Raw genomic sequence first — 15,982 nt, 5'->3', positions numbered from 1 at the left:
CTACTAAGCCTGCGCTCTAGAGCCTGCGAGCCACAACCACTGAGCCCATGAGCCACAACTACTGAAGCCCATGCGCCTAGAGCCCGTGCTCTGCAACAAGAGAAGCCACCGCAATGAGAAGCCCATGCACTGCAGAGAAGAGTAGCCCCGGGGCTTCCCTGGTGGCGCAGTGGTTGAGAGTCCACCTGCCGATGCAGGGGACACGGGTTCGTGCCCTGGTCCAGGAAGATCCCACATGCCGCGGAGCGGCTGGGCCCGTGAGCCATGGCCGCTGAGCCTGCGCGTCTGGAGCCTGTGCTCCTCAACGGGAGAGGCCACAACAGTGAGAGGCCTGCGTACCGCAAAATAAATAAATAAATAAATTAAATTAAATTAAAAAAAAAAAAAAAAGAGTAGCCCCTACTCACCGCAACTAGAGAAAGCCCACGAGCAGCAACAAAGACCCAATGCAGCCAAAAATAAATAAATTAAATAAATAAATAAATAAATAAACCGAAACAAAACAGGGACTTCCCTGGCAGTCCAGTGGTTAAAGACTCCTTGCTTCCACTGCAGGGGGCACAGGTTTGATCCCTGGCCGGGAACTAAGATCCTGCATACAGCACCTCACGGCCAAAAACAAAAAAAACAGAGTTCAGAAAATATGTTATTCATTGATGTTAAATATAAAAGGCATAACAAAGAAAAGAAATATAAATTAGATTACTGCAATGGTTATTTTCATGGGATGGTAAGGAGACTTTTACTGCTGTATTGTTTGAATTTCAACAGTGACCACTGTTCACTACAAGTGAACACTACAAGAAAAAAAACTATAAAAATATTTCCATTTTTGAAAAACAACAATAAGTAAAAGAATAGTCCTTTACAAGAGAATTTAATACTTTACAAGAAGCATCTTGAATTAGTGAGTGCTTGAAAGTCCCCAGCTTGTGGAATATTCGGAAACTCTCTAGTGACCTAAGAAATTGGATGATTCAAAATTAGTGACTTTTCCTTCTGAGATGCTAGTCTCTAAAAAGCAAAGACGGTAGATTTGCTGGTCCATGAAAGTAGTCATGAGGTCTAAAAGCTTGTTTTAAAATAAATGGACAAAAGTGAAATGTCCCCCTTCTCCTTCCCAGGGGTCCATCTTCTCTTTCTGCTCCACCCTCAAGATTTTGCCAAACTATCAAGGGAACGACAGAAATACCTGTGCTGTTTTATATTACCTGCTGTGGGTTTTAATCTCAATTATTCCTTTTGCATAAAAATAGAAAACAGGGCTTCCCTGGTGGCGCAGTGGTTGAGAGTCCGCCTGCCGATGCAGGGGACACAGGTTCGTGCCCCGGTCCGGGAGGATCCCACATGCCGCGGAGCGGCTGGGCCCGTGAGCCATAGCTGCTGAGCTTGTGCGTCCGGAGCCTCAACAGGAGAGGCCACAGCAGTGAGAGGCCCGCATACCGCAAAAAAAAAAAACAAAGAAAATGGAGGAGGAGGTGGAGGAAGTACAGAGGATGAAGAGCAGGGAGAGAAGGAAAAGATTCTCAGCTCTAAATCTTTCAAAATACATTTTGGAAACTCCCTAAAGAGAGAGTCCATGGAAAGAAAAGGTTTGCGACAGCAGAAGCCAACAGTAATGCCACAAATTGCGAAGAATGCCTGAAGGGTGGGCAGCTCCCCACCTGGGCCTGCTGGAGTCTCCCCATGCTGGAGGAGGGCAGAGGGTCCACAGGAAGCAATCCAGCCACCGAGCCCCGGAGATGAGGGGTGATGGAGTGTGGGATGAGAAGACTCTCAGCCAACTGGGGATCCAAGGGCTTGCTTCCCAGGTGAGGTAAAGTCTGAGAGCTGCTCCCCCATGACAACAACCTGACAGCATGACAGGAGGGGTGGCAGCATGCTGTGTTGGCCAGAGTCCTGAGACAGACTCTTGAACCTCCCAAAGCCTCAGAATGCCATGAGGGAGCAGCAGAAAGTTTCCTTTGCCCCTAAGAGGGCCACAAAAGTGGTTGAGAGAGAGCCAGAGTGCATGAGGGAGCCTGCAGGTTCCAAGTAGAGCATGTGAACTGATGACCACAGACAGAAAACAAACATTAGCAGCAGATGCCACCTTAGAGAGACGAAGATCATGACTCAGGAGATCTCCCCTCCACCAAGTTCCTCACAGACATAGATGCCCCCCCTCCGCCGTGTAGAAAGAAGGGAAGGGGGAAATTCTGAGTTCACTGAGGACACCTCGCACTGACTAGATTAAGCTCAGATATCGGGTAACATGAGGCTCACGAGAAAGGTCGAGTTGTGTTATAAATTATGTTTTACATTGCTGTAGGCCGGAATTTGTGGGCAGTGCAAAGTTGACCCACCACACTAGCTTCACAGGATTGTTTTAATATGACAAGGTGAGCCCAAGAGGGGGACAGTCCCATATACACCTCTCCAATTATCCGATGCTTGTTGTTGTTACTACAGCTCATGACTTCATTGCCCTGTGGCTTTCAGCTCCACTATTTACTAAACAGAAGGAGCAACGCAATGTGGCCAAGTTTACTAAGCTTATTTTTACAGCAAGCAAGAATATACCAGTGCATTACCTCAGAATTAACATATTTCATTTTCCCACATATAAGTAATGTGACCAATGCTTGTAATTCAGTCAACCCACCTGTAACACGAGATATTATCTCTAAGTTGATAAGACACATTGGTTCAAGATTTCCTTTGTATAAAATGATTCAACAAGGCATTTTTCTCAAGCCCTACAGTCCAGACCAGTTTTGCTGCTTGCTTGTCAAATACAATTTGATTGTACTGGGTTAAAATAAACTCAGTCAACTACCTGTCTTCACCTCCTGCCAGGCACCCCATAAGGACATTGACTGTTTTTCCTTTAAAGTTACACCATTGGAAGCAAGAAAGTAATTGTCATTAATGTATTTATCATACTAAAGATTGCAACTACATATCTATGGTATGCTAAGTATTTTGCATAATTACTTAATTTAAACTTGAGAACTATCCCTATTTTATAAATTAGCAAACCGAGTCTCAGAGAGTTAAGTTACAATAAAGGCACAGAGTAAATGGCAATGCCTATATTTTGGATCCAAGTGTGTCTGACTTCTTCCAACTCTACCACAATGTCTTGCTAATGAAAATATCTAAGCTTATGCACAGGGAGATCAGCTCAGTGCTTTGTGTCCACCTAGAGGGGTGAGATGGGGAGGGTGGGATGGAGACGCAAGAGGGAGGAGATATGGGGATGTACGTATACGTATAGCTGATTCACTTTGTTATACAGCAGAAACTAACACAATTGTAAAGCAATTATACTCCAATAAAGATGTTAAAAAAAAAGCAAAGAAAATATCTAAGCTTATCTGAAGCACTTTTAAAAATTCTTGTCAAGAAACTCGAGGTCTAGGATAACAAGTCATTCTACCACTCCTACCCTTCTCATCTCCTACCCACTCCACCACACACCCTTCCTCTACCACACACTCACATCCATTCCCTGAACCCGCCTGCCTTCTTCCAAGCCTTCGCAGAGCTGTTCCCTCCGCTTAGACTGTCCTACCTTTCGTCCCCATTTAAGAGAATTCCAACCCACCCTCTCCATCGGACAGTGACTTTGAAAGCTTTGCTCCCTCTCCCAGGGAGAATTAGCAGCCTCCGCTCCAACTTGTGCGATTAGTTTATCTTTCAATCATAGTGCACACCTGTCACTTGAGATTGGCACTTGTCTACATGTGCCTCTGTGACCACTACTAGAACATGAACTCCTAAAAGTCAGGGTCTGGAACCTATCTTTTTGCATACCTGTTAGTCCAAGCACTTAGGGAGCGCACAGTGGGAGTTCAGCCAGTACTTGTTGGATTCATGAATGAATCTCATTTTAAATCAAGGTCTATTATTTTACATGTCCTAGATTGAGAATGAATCCTACGTAAGTAAACACTGTGAAGTAACTGGCTCCTAAATGATTTTAAGGATGACTACGAAGAAAGACTTCACTTAACCAAAGCCAGTTTTTCCAGAGACTTTGCCCGATCTCGTCACAGTTTCAGCCCAGGTAAGGGAGGGCCCCGCCTCCCTCCCTGCCAATCAATCGCTCCTCGCGCCTGCGCAGACACCGCCCCTCCCGGAGCCCCGCCCCTCCCGGAGCCACGCCCCAGTCAGTGTCCCGAGACTGTCGCGGGCGGTTAGGTCCGGCGGGAACCTGTACTTCTCTAGTTCGCCCACTATGACGATCGCCTACAGCTGCATTGCAAATGGCCGAGCGGTCCTAGCGGAGCTGACCCTAACCGGCGGCTCTTATCAGGTACCCCTGGGTCGTCACCTCAGCCTTCGTAGGCTCCACTTTTCGAGGGTGGCGCCCACTGGACCCGCCCCTCAGGACGGAGCGCCGAGGGGCTGCCCGGAGCGGGCTGTTGAGGCTTGAGGCCCGCCCCTGCGTACGGCCTAGCCTGCGAGATGGTGAATCCCCGGCGTGAGCCACTAGCGCTCCCGGCCGGCCGAGCCGCAAGTGCGCCGCCCAGGGGTTAGGGTTGGTGCTGCACGTGACATACTTGAGATTTGCAGTCACGTTTAATTCCGGAGACCTTTAAAGATTTTATCTCCCCCGCGGAGAAATGGCCTGGAGTTCAACACACATTTATTGAACGTGTTTTAGTTGCAAAATCCCGGGGTAAAGGTGTAGGGGATGCAACAAGGAAGAGAAGACGGCGCCTGGAGCTGTCCCTTGATGAGCACATTGTCCTTTTATACCCAAGGGCTTCATTCGTTCTCCTCCAATGTAAAAAGTATTTCAATGGCGGGAGATGGAGATTGCTCCTGTAGCACTCAGGATGGGTGACTGCTTGCCAACCACAGAGAAGGTACTTGGCTTAAAAGTATTACAAGAGTGAGCATTAGCCTGCCCCAGGAAAAGGGAATGGGGACTCCATGCAGAGGGAACAGAATGGCGTGTTTGGGGGAACCGCAAGAACCTCAGTGTGGCTAGAGCACAGGATCGCAGTATATAGGAGCTAAAGCTGAGGTCAGAAAAGTGGACAGAGAATAGTTGATGCAAGGTCCTATATTCAGTTTGTTCTCTTATCCAAGGGAAACCAGGGAGCGGTTAAAGATTTATAAATGGAGGAATAGCAAGATCTGATCCATTTACTAGAAATTTTGGTCTGGTTACAATACAGAAGGGGGATTGGAGGGAAGAGAACCAGTTTGGATGGTGGTGTTATAGTTTATCTAGGAGATCTAAAGTCCTGAGCTAAGGCAATGACAGTGAAGAAGGAGAGGAGTGGGCAGATCCTAAAGAGACTTTGCAAACTAATCCTCAGGAGTTAATGACTGGCTGGATATGTAGGATAGGGAACAGGGCCATGCCTAGGATGATTCTTTTTGTTTTTTTTAATCTTTTTTCCCCAGCTTTATTGAGATACAATTGGCATATAACATTTTGTAAGTTTAAGGTGTACAATGTGAAGATTTGTCAAATTTTTTTCTTAGGTGGCATTAAACAAGATGGAAACTACAGATGGAGGCAGGATTCTGGGGGAAGAAGTCAGAGGAACTGCAAGGGCGGAAAGTACAATTTGGGACAGGTTGAATTTTGTTGCCGGTTGGAAATAGCCAATCTGTTTGTGTGTTTATTCCTCCATCTTATTCCCAAAAGATTTAAGTCATTAAAAGCTCCAATAGGTAGCAGTCAGAGGGTCAGGGCTAACAGTTAAAGATGGTAGAAGTGGGTAAGAGTGCCCAAGTGAGAAGAAAGGAGTACCAAAAGGCAGAACACTGTTAAGAATAGAATAGAGAGCCTGGTCACCAAATGAGAGCAGTGGTATTCTGAAAGCTGAGAGAAGAAAATTACAAGAATGTCTCATGACCCAGAGAAGTTGAACAAGATCCAAGAGGTGTTCATTGGACTGACAATTAGGAAATGTTAAGTGATCCTACTGATAGTGGTGGAGGTAGAGGCAGAAGAAGCCAGATGGCTTTAGGCCAAGTGAACGGAGACCAGGAAGTAGAGAGAGTGAAGTTAGACTGTTCTTTCAAGAATTTAGAAGGGGAATGAGAGAGGGTGAAAGCTAGAAGAAGTATGGTCCAGGAAAGGGCCTCATTTTTTAATACGGGGAAAACCTTCACCTGAATATAGGCTAATGGAGAGGAGAAGAGGTTGAAGATATAAGGGGCAGTGATTATTGGTTAGAGCAAGACCTGAAGGAGCACAAAGGGATGGATCCAGTGTGGCAGTAGAGATGTGAGCCTTGGTTTAGAGGAATGCTGTCTTGGGGAAAGGAGGAGGTATGGATATAGACATGGAATTTAGTCTCCTTCTGAGGCTCTCCTCTGTGCCAGTCCCTTGAATGCCATGTTCTTCAGTGTTCTAACTTTAGTCCTCTTTTAACTTGACACATTTGTTCACACAAATGGACACCTTTATTTTGATCACTGCCAAATCTGCTTTCAAGGTAATCTCTTTCCACGAGTAGATTGCCTAATAGAAGAAGTTCAAGCATATCATGTCCAGCACTAAATTAATTCTTTCCTAGCTGATTCCTCCTCATGTATTTCTAATCTTGCCGCATAGCTCTACTAAGCCATTCAAGCTGGAAACTGGGAGTCATCTTTCATTTTTCCCTCTTCTGCACTCTCAAATGTGTTCTTTGCCACCAAGTTTTATCAGTTCCATCTCCTGAGTACATCTTGAATCCATCTCCTTGTTTCTGAACCACATCTTCATCAAGGCCCTTGTTACTTCTCACCAGGGTTATTGAAGATACCTCCTAACTCATCTCCCAGACCTTAGCCTTGTCCCTCTCAAAACCAGCCTCCACACTGCTGCTCAGAGGATTGTTCCTAAAAGCAAATATGATCCTGTCACTCCCCTGCTTAAAATCATTGGATGGCACCTGATTACTTTCATTGTAAAGTTCATAGTCCTTAGCCTGGCATTCACAGCCCTCCCTGGTAGGGCTTTTCCATGATTACCTCCTTCTCTTCCCCAGCTGTCCCTGTGCTCCAGCCATCCTGAACTTCATGCTGCTCTCCAGTCTCACCAAGATCTCCCTTCCAATCTCCTGTTCCCTCTCCCCAGAACCCACTTGTCTCCATTTTTTAGCAGTGTCACCTCTTCTGTGCTCTGAGATGTTTCTCAATTCCTCCTTGAAGCCTTCTCTATGCCCAGGCTAATTTACATCCCTTTACCAACTACTTGCCAGGTTGAACTGGAATCTTCTTTTACTTATCTGTCTCTGCCATCGGACTCCTTCAGGACAGGGACTGTCTTCAACTCTGTCCTTACAGTGGACAATGCCTGGACATAGTATGTTCTCAATAACTACTTCATTAATTATGAAGGGAGAGAGTCAGAAAGTTGAAGGAGTTTATAAGCCCATTGGCCTCTCTTTATGAAGCATGCAAGGAAGTAAGAAAGTGGAAGGTGGTGGAGCAGTATGCAGTTGGGGGACAGGATTAAAAGTCTGGAATGACTGCTGTGTGGAAGGCTGACCAGGGAGAAGGAGCTTTAAGGCACAGTTCTATCATATCTTCCTTCAGTGCTAAATATTAATGTCACAGATATTCTATACTCATTAGAAAATATTAGTATCTACCAAAGCTTAATCATGAAATCAAATGGAACTGGACAGGACCGCAGAGATCATCTTACCCAATCCTTTCATTCTTCACACAAGGAAACAGACCCAGACAACTCATTTTCTTAGGTTGTGCAGCACTTCAACTCCAGAAATGGCACTACAGTCCAGTGTGTCAATTATTTTACTGCCTCACGTTGCCATTTGCTTTGTTTCACATGTTTCTGTGATTTCATAGTTTATATACTCTAAAAGGGACACTTTGGGAAGGGTAGGGGAATATGTTCCAGTGATGAGAATAGAGTAACTGAAAGATTATGTTTTCTCTTAATTCCCTTAATGTTTCTTAGGAAATCGTTTCCTAGAGAATATTGCCTGGATTTTTCTGGTAATACCAAGAATTTCAAGTTTTACTCTCTACCATTAATAACAAGCTTTTCTCTCCCCAAAAGTTTTTATTTCAAGTGTCATTTTTTGAAAATGAAAAGTTAATCAGGAGTGTGGCTATTCAAGTCTTCTTAGGTAACTTTCAGGTTCCTTTCACACTTCTAAAGTCAATTAGTGGGATTCCATATAATTAACTGTATTTAAGGTATTATGGATAATCATAATACCTTGCAAATTTTCTCCCAAAGAATGAGCCTTATAAGAAACAAGTAGGGACTTCCCTGGTGGTACAGTGGTTAAGACTTCTCCTGCCAATGCAGGGGACACGGGTTCAATCCCTGGTCCGGGAAGATCCCACATGCCGCGGAGCAACTAAGCCCATGCGCCACAACTGCTGAGCCTGTGCTCTAGAGCCTGCAAACCACAACTACTGAGCCCATGTGCCTGGAGCCTACACGCCGCAACTGCTGAAGCCCGTGCACTGTAGGGCCCGCGTGCTGCAACTACTAAGCCTACGTGCTGTAATTACTGAAGGCTGCATGCCTAGAGCCCATGCTCTGCAACAAGAGAAGCCACCGCAACAAGAAGCCAACGCACCACAACGAAGAGTTACCTCCCACTCGCCGCAACTAGAGAAAGCCCGCGCACCGCAACGAAGACCCAACGCAGCCAAACAAACAAAAAAAAAGAAATAAGTAGAAGGGATCTTAGCAATTATTTGTTTAATAGAAAGATGTCAGTGAATAATAATGAGTAAAAATTTTATCTTAATCTAAAAAAAAGAAGACTGCGTAGGTTATTCAAAGACTAAAAGCTGAATACTTTTAATCCATTAACATTTTATGTATAGCTTCGTAGAAGTCACTGAAAAGATATTTGATTAGTCAAATATCTTCCCAGTCATATTAATAATGTGCTGTGAAAAGGACTAATTAGTGCAACTTATATTTGCACACTTATATGTATATACACAAAGTATATGTATATGTGATTTTAATATTTTCCTTCATATTCATATGAACATTTCATGATAACTTGCCTCTTACCATGCATTATGAATAACCACCCATTAGTTCTCCTAGTAAACAGTTGTTCCTTAATAAACTAAACAGAACATTGGTAAATTAAGCAGATGAGTAATAAAAGACACTACAATCTTCTACAAAATAAATGCTGACAATTTATTTTTAGGAAGCAGCGGCAACAGTGCTTAAACTAGTGCTTCTTAGAGCTGAACCAAAGACCATAATTCAAATGGGAAGGTAAGGTATATTCTAATAAAAGTCTATTTTTTAATCATTACCAGCTGATAATTACAGTGATAATGACATGGGGAAAAATATTTCTTATACAGACTCTTGACTGAACTCTCAGAAAGGAGAACTTCTATATGTAAAAGTATAAAATCATGAATGAGAATGATGAACATTAAATTCAAGATAGTGGTTACCTCTGCAAAAGAGAAGGGAGGAGAAATTGAGGAAGGGTGTACAGGGGACATTAATTGTATCTGTAACATTTTGACTGAATGGTAGGTCTACAAGTGTTCCTGTTATCTTATTCTCCATACCTTTTTAGTTATTCCCAAAATATTTCATTAATAAAAAAGGAAACTTCCACTTGAAAATATCTTTAATAACATCACTCTACTTTACTTGGGACATCACATGGTATGGATTAAACTATGTAATGTCCCAAGTAAATATTTTGCTGGTAAAACAGGTGGGGAATAAGAGAGATCTATTATTTTTAGACTCATCATTGTCGTTTTAAGACGAGGTGTGTTTTAACCTTTATATTGTAAAATAATACAAAAGCCACATCAAGCAAATGTATAGTTTTATGAAGTTTCTCAAAGGACCTCCCCCAACCAACTGCAACTACCATCTAAGCCAAAAAATAGAACACTGCCAGGTATCCCCAAAACTCCCTACCATGTATCCTGCCCCATTCACAGTTTCCTCCCTCCCCCCCAAATCAACCACCATTCCAAATTCTGTAGCAGTCACTTATCCTGTTTCTTCATTGCCTCAGTACCTAAATAAGCATCCTCAGGCACAAGAGCCCAATTCTGCCCATTTTTTAATTTGGTGTCTTTTAAGTCTCTTTAATCCACATATTCCCCCTCCACCCCTTTTCTTTCCTTACAATTTATTGTTGAAGGACCTATAGAGTTTCGCTCAGTCTGGTTTTGCTGATTGCATATTCAAAATGCAGTTCACCATGGTCCAAGTGGCTGGATCCAGTGGCCTAATCCCTTTGGCAAGACTGCAGGTGTTTTTTCATCAGACGGTATAAAATACCTGCTTATATCTCCTTTTGGCATGCTAGTAGCCATTGATATGCATTGCCTACACCCTAGAGCCATTAATTTATTGGGGGTTGCATAATGGTGATATTCTAGTTTTGTTTTCATTTGTTAGCTGGAATGTTATCAAAAAGAGATTCTTTCCTCCTCTACTCTTGGCTTACCTATATTGAACATTCTAGTTTGAATCTTTTGAGGACCTCTTCCCTGAACTCCAGACTTGTATATCCAGCTGCTCATTCCACATATCTGTTGGATGTCTGATGGGCATCTCAAACTTCTGTCCAAAGCCACGCCTCCTGCAGTCTTCCACATACCACCTTTCCAGTTCCTCAGGCCTAAAACCTTCGGGATCCTTGACTTTGGTCTCTTTTACTTCCAAACCCAGCCCATCAGCAAATCCTGTTGTCTTTACCTTCCAAACATATTCAGAATCTGACAACCTCTGCCACCATCTCTTGCTTGGGTGACTTGATATAAAGTTAAGTTCTTTTTTTTATTATTTTGTTTTTTATTTTTAAGGATTGCACTCTTTAAAGTTTGATTTAATAACATTTTATAATTATGTAAAACATTTATATGGCTCCAAAGTCAAATCTACAAAATGAGTTTCCTTCACAAAGTCTAATTTTCATTGCTTTCTTCACACTACTCTCTCTCCCTCTATGTAGGTAACCATTTCGAATAAGTTCTTAGTTTATCATTTTCCCTTTTTTTTTTTCTATAAGAGACACATACATATATTTGTACTTCCCTTATGTTAGGAAATGAGACTGATACATAAATTGCAGTACATCATACACACTTTTCTCCATCTTGCATTTGTCAGTTAACAATATATCCTAGTCATCAGGTATTCAAGATTTTTAATATTTAAGGATGGTTTCTGAGTGTTACCAATAACACACTAAGCATAAATTTAAAATCACATCCAGTATCAATTTAGAACACATATATAACTTTTGGAGAGATGACAGAATTAGCAACTCTTTTCCTGTGAAGACTCCTCCCTATTTAAAAATAAAAATATTTTCCTAGTGGATATTATGCATGTCAATTAATATCATCATTAAAAATATTTGTAGCATATTGTATTCATGATATGATATCAAGGATTTATATTGAAGGGGCACATATCTTAAGTTTTCTGCCCCTGGGATTATCTTTTCTACCTATTTTTGAGATGCCTCATTCTCATATCTATCCAGTTTAGCATTTGAACAGGCCTGTTGCCTGTTAACCATTTGGATATAGAGTGCTCAAAAATGACTAGATTAAAGCCTAGGCACCAAGCAACTATTTTGGTTGCCATATTCCTAAATTTTCTGGATTGTTGGGTAGTAAAGATGGAAGGACTTTCCAAGAGTCTTCTAGCCTCCTAATAAGTGAGTCTGAGAAGGCACAAAAGGTCTAGAAGTTGGAGTGGTCAGGAAAAGCTACACTGGATTACTATAGGGGAGTTTAATTCCCCCTCCCGGACTCATCCTGTGCTCTAGAATATTTGGTCTTGGGAATTTACAACTTTCAAATTCTAATCTATCATAATAGAAAGCCAAGAAGTGCCAAAATTAAATATGTCTACCTAAAAATATAAGGATAGTAAAAATCAGTGAACATAGCATTTTCTCTTTGATCAGAATCTAGATTCAGTCTTGGAATGAGAATGACTTCCATCAAAGGCATGTGAAATATATATGATTAGATTATTAGAATTTTCTCTATTGTAATTTATTTTTATTGATGCAATTTTAAATGCATATTCACATTTTAGAGAGTTTTTATTTAACATAGTTTAATTTTTCAAAGGTATGAAAGATTTCTAATTATTCTGATTATAAAAAGTTATCTACATAGTTTTTATACTATTAATGAGAGCTTGAAAACGAAATTAAATTCTCTGTATCAGTACTTAATTTAATATTATCATGTAACTGAATGTATTCTTTTCAAAGCTTTGTCTACCATACTCTCTTTATTGACGGAATCACTTACCTATGTGCCTCAGACAATGCCTTAGATACTGTAACACCATCTGCATTTCTTAAAAATGTAAGTAATTTCTTTTACTGCTTTGACTTTTTCAGTTATTGAAATTATGAGGTCTGTTTTATAGTTTATTGGTAATAATGTCCCTAACCAAAAGCAGATCTGTCTATATAGCAGAGCCATTAGTGACCTTCAGAGATTTCTTACCTTCATCCCTCATCTGTCTTCTGCTTCTACAATTCCCCTAACTCTTAAGCAAGATCTACAAAGATGATTAACCCAGATCATCTTTGGAATCTCTCATATTTATTTTGTTCTTTAAAAATAAGAAAAATTAAGCTTTACTAATATTTAATATACCTTCTCAATAGCATATGTATTTAATTTTCAAATAATTATAGATAAGACACTTCTGGCAGAAAATATGAATCAATTATGAGTTAAATGAAAAAAAATTTTTTTAATCAAGATATACTACTTTTAGAGAACGTTTTACCTAAAAGTTGCCAACAAATATGAAATATGATAGAGTACTTATGTGTATGTACTTATACAGATACATGAGATTTTATAAATTTCTTAAAGCCTAGTTAACCTTCTCAATAGATATCATCTACTGCTGACTATCACCCAGTGTCTAACTTCCAACTAGAATAAGACTGTGAAAGGCAGTCTCAGAGACAGACTAGGGCTAAACCATTATTCTGGTAATTTTATGATCCAAATAGTATGTTTTTTTCTTATTTTAAAAAGTTAATAATACTAATCTTCAATTTTATTCACAAATATATAATTTAGGAAAAATATTTTAACAAAAAATATTAATGGAAAAATCGGTCAGCTGTACTATAGTTATTAATAGTTATTCTCCAGTCACATTATGCATATATTTCATTTGTTTAGTGTACCAACTTGTTTTAACACAACTCAAACTGTAACCATATATAGAATCAAGGATTATAAGGCCTAATATTGTAATTCACTCTACATTTATGCCTAGACAATTGTTAGCATCTACATGATAAACACTGTTAGCCATTTAACTGACTATACTCTAATTTTTTTTTCCCTCTCTGCCATTATGGAAAAACATCCAACTTTTCCAACTTTCCAAAACCAGACTGCATGATTTTTACCACTGCTTTTCGGGTGATACAACATTAAGTACAAACAATTGTCAGAATTCCTTCTTAAAGATTTGAAATATCATATAACAACCCTATAGGGTTTGGAAGATAGTCTCATGACATTTAGTTGGGATTGTTTTGTTATCATTGAATGGATTTTGAGGGTAAGAGCAGGAGGGGAAAATGAAAAGCACTTACTTAGAGAATATCAGTGACTCCTATCCTTCCTTGTCTGCCAGAGGTGAACATCTGCAAGTCCCCTCAAGTCTTCAGAAATACCAATACCAAAGAATCAAGGTAGCACCTGCAATCTCACGATACGAGATATGAGATATGAGCACACTTTTCATTAATACTGCATCTTTAAAATAGAAAAGATACCCTGCCACCAAAATTCTAGAACTGTTCTGGTTTCTTTTATTGAAAGTTTCTGCCAGACTTTGCTTCAAATAAACACTTACTATGTAATTCTCCAGTTGAAATTATCTATATAATTTAAATATTTCCATTAATTTCCCCAGGTTAGTGAGACTTTTCTGAGAAATCCTTTGATGTCACAAGAACATTTTTCTCCGTCAAATGCAGTTGCTACAGATTTTCAACAAGTATTAGGAAAGTATATGGTATGTAACCTCCAAGTGTGGTCCTAAACATTGTCAGTATTACATCTGACAAATCAGTTAGGAATTATGAGTTAAGAGCTGTTAAGGTGAATGAGAACTAAGAACTTCTATCTCTATATAATGATAAGGAATGATATCCATGAAATATTGATAAATATTGAATAAAGCAAGACAGAGAAAATATATATGGTATACTGTTATTTACTTACCATCCTTGTATGCAACCATTTAAGAAAGAGGGAATAAATACAAATATGTTTGCTTATAGCAAAAAAAGGGGGGGATGGGGGGACAAAGGAAGGATAAACCAAAAACATTTCAGTGGTTGCCTGTGTATGGATGGGGACAGGAATAGAAACTAGACCTCTCTGAATGAAACTTGTCTTGCAAATTCAACTTGGAACCATGTAAATATTTTACACAATTTTAAAAATTATAATAATCATAATCATTGTGTAAATATTTTACACAAATATTAAATTAAATATTTTTAAAGTAGTCCCTCAGCAGAAATTAACATTGTAAATCAACTATACTTCAATAAATTTTTTTTAAAAGAGTAGTCCCTTTTAAGTGAAATAAGACAGTCACAAGAGGACAAATACTGTGTGATTCCACTTATATGAGGTACATAGAGTGGTCAGATTATTTATAGAGACAGAAAGTAGCAAGGTGGTTGCCAGAGCCTGGGAGGAAGGGAGGAGGAGAAGTTATTGTTTAATGGGTACAGAGTTTCAGTTTGGGAAAATAAAAAGGTTCTGGAGATAGATGGTGGTGATATACTTAATGTGAACATACTTAATGCCACTGAACTGTACAGCTAAAAATGGTTAAAATGGTACATTTTATGATATGTATGTTTTACCATAATAAAGTTTTTTTTCTTTTATTGAAGTACAGTTGCTGTACAATATAAGTTACAGGTGTACAATATAGTGATTCACAATTTTTAAAGGTTATACTCCACTTATAGTTATTATAAAATATTGGCTATATTCTGTATGTTTTACAATATATCCTTGTAGCTTTTTTTTTTTTTTTTTTTTTTGCTGTACGCGGGCCTCTCACTGCTGTGGCCTCTCCCGTTGCGGAGCACAGGCTCCGGACACGCAGGCTCAGCGGCCATGGCTCACGGGCGTAGCCGCTCCGCGGCATGTGGGATCTTCCCGGACCGGGGCACGAACCTGCGTCCCCTGCATCGGCAGGCGGACTCTCAACCACTGCGCCACCAGGGAAGCCCCCTTGTAGCTTATTTTTTTCCTAATAGTTTGTACCTCTTAATCCCCTACACCTACCTCACCCCCCTCCCCTTTCCTGACCCCACTGGTAACCACTAGTTTGTTCTCTATATCTGTCAGTCTGCTTCTTTTTTGTTATATGCCTTAGTTTGTTGTATTTATTAAATTCCACATGTAAGTGATATCATACAGGATTTGTCTTTCTCTGTCTGACTTATTTCACTTAGCATAATGCCCTCCAAGTCCATCCATGCTGCTGCAAATGGCAATATTTCATTGTTTTTTACAGCTTAGTAGTATTCCATTGTATATATGTATACCACATCTTCTTTTTGTTTTGTTTTTTCGTTTTTACCACATCTTCTTAATCCATTCATCTGTTGATGGACACTTAGGTGGCTTCCGTATCTTGGCTATTGTAAATAATGCTGCTATGAACATTGGGGTGCATGTATCTTTTCAAATTAGTGTTTTGGGTTTTTTTCGGATATATACCAGGGAGTAGAATTGCTGGGTCATATGGTAGTTCTATTTTTATTTTTTTGAGGAAGCTCCGTACTGTTTTCCACAGTGGTTGTACCAATTTACATTCCCATCGTCAGTGTATAAGGGACAAACCAAATATTTGATGATACTAAGGAATATTTTTGGATGTGATCATGATGTTGTGGTTTTGTTTTTTAAGAAAAACAAGGCCATATCTTTTAGAGATACAGATTGAAGCATTTACAGATTAAAATAA

At 40.1% G+C, this 15,982-nt stretch overlaps 1 protein-coding gene across 1 annotated transcript in view; it reads left to right on the top strand.

Moving 5' to 3' along the window:
* Positions 1 to 4,195: 4,195 nt before the first annotated feature.
* LOC309821670 (uncharacterized protein) overlaps positions 4,196 to 15,982 on the top strand; it is a gene marked incomplete at its 3' end in the record, with an annotated part of 31,241 nt that continues 19,454 nt past the window's right edge. The window contains exons 1-4 of the mRNA XM_082653156.1: positions 4,196 to 4,300; positions 9,150 to 9,220; positions 12,219 to 12,315; positions 13,901 to 14,002. Coding sequence (XP_082509282.1) covers positions 4,223 to 4,300; positions 9,150 to 9,220; positions 12,219 to 12,315; positions 13,901 to 14,002 — 348 coding nt within the window. The 5' untranslated portion in view covers positions 4,196 to 4,222. The remainder of the gene's footprint in view (positions 4,301 to 9,149; positions 9,221 to 12,218; positions 12,316 to 13,900; positions 14,003 to 15,982) is intronic.

The sequence above is a fragment of the Grampus griseus genome (genome assembly GCF_964374135.1).
Source record: "Grampus griseus genome assembly, chromosome: 4".
Lineage (NCBI taxonomy): Eukaryota > Metazoa > Chordata > Mammalia > Artiodactyla > Delphinidae > Grampus > Grampus griseus.
The sequence above is the reverse complement of the archived record's forward strand: the minus strand, read 5'-3'. Positions and strand labels throughout refer to the sequence as shown.